General features: G+C 35.7%; 1 protein-coding gene across 5 annotated transcripts in view; it reads right to left on the bottom strand.

Moving 5' to 3' along the window:
• Window positions 1-427: 427 nt before the first annotated feature.
• Window positions 428-2766, bottom strand: part of MFSD8 (major facilitator superfamily domain containing 8) — a 45493-nt gene continuing 43154 nt past the window's right edge. For all 5 annotated transcript variants that reach the window (XM_017537665.2, XM_017537667.2, XM_017537666.2 and 2 more), the window contains one exon: window positions 428-1792. In XM_017537665.2, coding sequence (XP_017393154.1) covers window positions 1586-1792 — 207 coding nt within the window. In that variant the 3' untranslated portion in view covers window positions 428-1585. The remainder of the gene's footprint in view (window positions 1793-2766) is intronic.

Here is a 2766-nt window from a genome sequence, read left to right as displayed (position 1 = left end):
AATCCATGGATGCAGTCTTGCTATGGGCAGAAGAGGAGAGTGAAAACAGTCTTCAAAATTTAATCATAGAATGATTCTATCAAATTAAGACCTTTTCTAGAGCTGAACAAAAACTGACTGTAAGAGCACAGCAAGTTTAGTATAAAGTGCATATTACATATTTTTTAATTTTTGTTTTTATTTTACTTTTTGGAGAGACAGGGTCTCGCTTTGTTTTCCAGGCTGGTCTTGAACTCCTGGCCTCAAGCAATTCTCTTGCCTTGGCCTTCCAAAGTGCTGGGATTACAGGTGTGAGACACTGCACCCTGCCTGTGAAGTGCAGATTATAGTGTTTATTCTCAGGTTTGAAAATATTTCTAACTTAAAGTAGAAAACATTTGGAAAAGTATTTAGAAATATTTTTGCATTTTCTATAACACTGATTATCCATATACATAGTCCTCTACTAGTTCTTTTTATCAGCATTCAACTTATGTAGAGGTAGAAGTATAAACATACAGAGTGTTATTTAGCCAACTTCAGGTAAACTCAGTAAACTGTTAGATTAAAGCCATTTTGCCTCAAATATTTATTAACCTGACTAGATTGGAGCTGTCAGGGATCATTCAAATTAAAAATCCAACTAAAATTCTGCAGCTCTAAACAGCTATGCAGACACAGATTGAAAACTGTTGTGTTCCTCCCCACCACTACTAAGAGATGGGAAAATAATCTAATTAAAGTGAATGTTTTTCTCCAGTTTAAGGGGGTTGAAAAATAGCAATAATTTTAAGAAACCATTTACTATTTTGTGTCTATACGCGCGCACACACACACACACACACACACACACACACACACAAACACGTATCTGGATTATGTTTCTAAAGCGAATTACTGGCATTTGAAAGAAAAAGGTAGGTAGCCCTATTAGGGTAACTAATAGGCAGTGAAATATCTTGATCTCTTAATCCTCTGTGCTGCTCAAATATTAGCATTACTCATGCTCATGTATTAATGTAGAAGTTACTTAGTGAAACCCTAAACTAAAATAAGGCAGAGGTGCAGTATTAGGAGAAAGACTCACAGAAAGCAAGGTAGGATGTTAGGCATGCAAAATGGAAAATATAAGTGTTATGATTTTTATCTCATAAGGCAACTTTATAATAGAAAATGCATTTCTTAATAATAAAAAGTAGATGTCTTTGAATAAAAATGCCTCTACCTGGGTTCTTAAAATTCTAGAATTCTATTCTGCTATGGCTAATTCTTACAGAACCCTCTTTTGGTTCCACTGTATATTATTTTAGTGACATTTCTGCAGTTTGTATTAAGAATACAACTTCACATTTATATATCATTGTCTATCCACTCATTAGTTCATGCAACCTCAAAAAAGTATTATAAGACGAATGTTTCATTTCTGAGATAAGGAAATTATGATCCAATATGTTTTTATATAACCTACTATTCATAATTACATGTAGAATTCTATTAGTCAACATATGTTCTTGTTCTTGGAGACTGGTTCATCACAACTGCCTAGCAGAGCTTTGGACCAGGAAGTGCCATACAACAAGTACTTTCCATCACAGTCTCGGCTAGTTTACTCCTGAATCCTCCCATACCTTACAGAAAAAGCAATGAGTCTTTTGTAAACCACTCCCAGGAGTGTGATGGTGAGCATCACTATTCCACATACCAGGCAGAATGCCCATCGTGGTCCCCAGTGAGCGTACACTTGGCTGATGAACACAGGGCCAAGAATCCTGGCTCCACTTCCAGATGCTGTTAACCAGCCCATGTACACACCCTGTGGGGGGCAAAATGGAGGACAAGCAGATTGATATTCAGGTTTACTTATATAAAAACAAAGAAATGCTACTACCAAACTACAGCAAGCTTACAAGAATCATTTCTCCATCTTTTACTTTTAAATTAAACATAAAATGCCTTCTATAAATATAACAGTTGATATTAAGTCAGATTAAGAAAAATAAAAGGAGTGTAAAAGGAAAAACTTAATGTCTGCCAAAGCCCTGGGAATAATAAAATTGATTAAAACACCTTTTAAAGCTAACATTTATTTTGTGCCTGTTACATGTCAGTCACTGAAGTAGGTGTTCTACATACATCGTTTGTAATGTTCACAAGTTTCAGTGACAAGTGTTATCCCTGTTTAACAAAGGTAGAAGCTAAAACTCAGAAAGTTTAAATAACTTGTTCAAGGGGTTTGAAGCCACATTTGGTTGACTCCACTATGCCACTTTACACTCTACCACAACGCCACTCCTACAACTTCTGTATCCAAAACAGTAGCCCACACAAACTACCCAAGAATGTTCAAGGCAGCATTGCTTTTAATAGCCTCAAATTGAAAACAACCTAGATGTGAGTAGTAGATTAAGTGAATAAACTATGGTAAACTTAATAACTGGAATGCTAAGCAGCTACTTTTTTCTATTAATTTTTCCTTGCCCTGTCTTACGGTGCTAATAAGCAGCGATTTAAAAAAATAAAGTCTTACATATAGACAATAAAATCTTATGAAAACATCTATACACTGACATGGAAAGAAAGCTGTAACATATTAACTAAGTTAAAAAAAAATACCTATCAAGACGCAGAAGCAAGTATAAATCCATGCAATATAGTCTGTTTTTTCTTTTTTTTTCTTTTTTTTTTCCTGAGACGGAGTTTCACTCATGTTACCCAGGCTGGAGTGCAATGGCACGATCTCGGCTCACCGCAACCTCCGCCTCCTGGGTTCAGGCAATTCTCCTGCCT

Source organism: Cebus imitator, unplaced genomic scaffold (assembly GCF_001604975.1).
Source record: "Cebus imitator isolate Cc_AM_T3 unplaced genomic scaffold, Cebus_imitator-1.0 Scaffold105, whole genome shotgun sequence".
NCBI classification, from domain to species: Eukaryota; Metazoa; Chordata; class Mammalia; order Primates; family Cebidae; genus Cebus; species Cebus imitator.
Note: the sequence above shows the minus strand (reverse complement) of the source record. Positions and strands in the feature narration are given on the sequence as shown.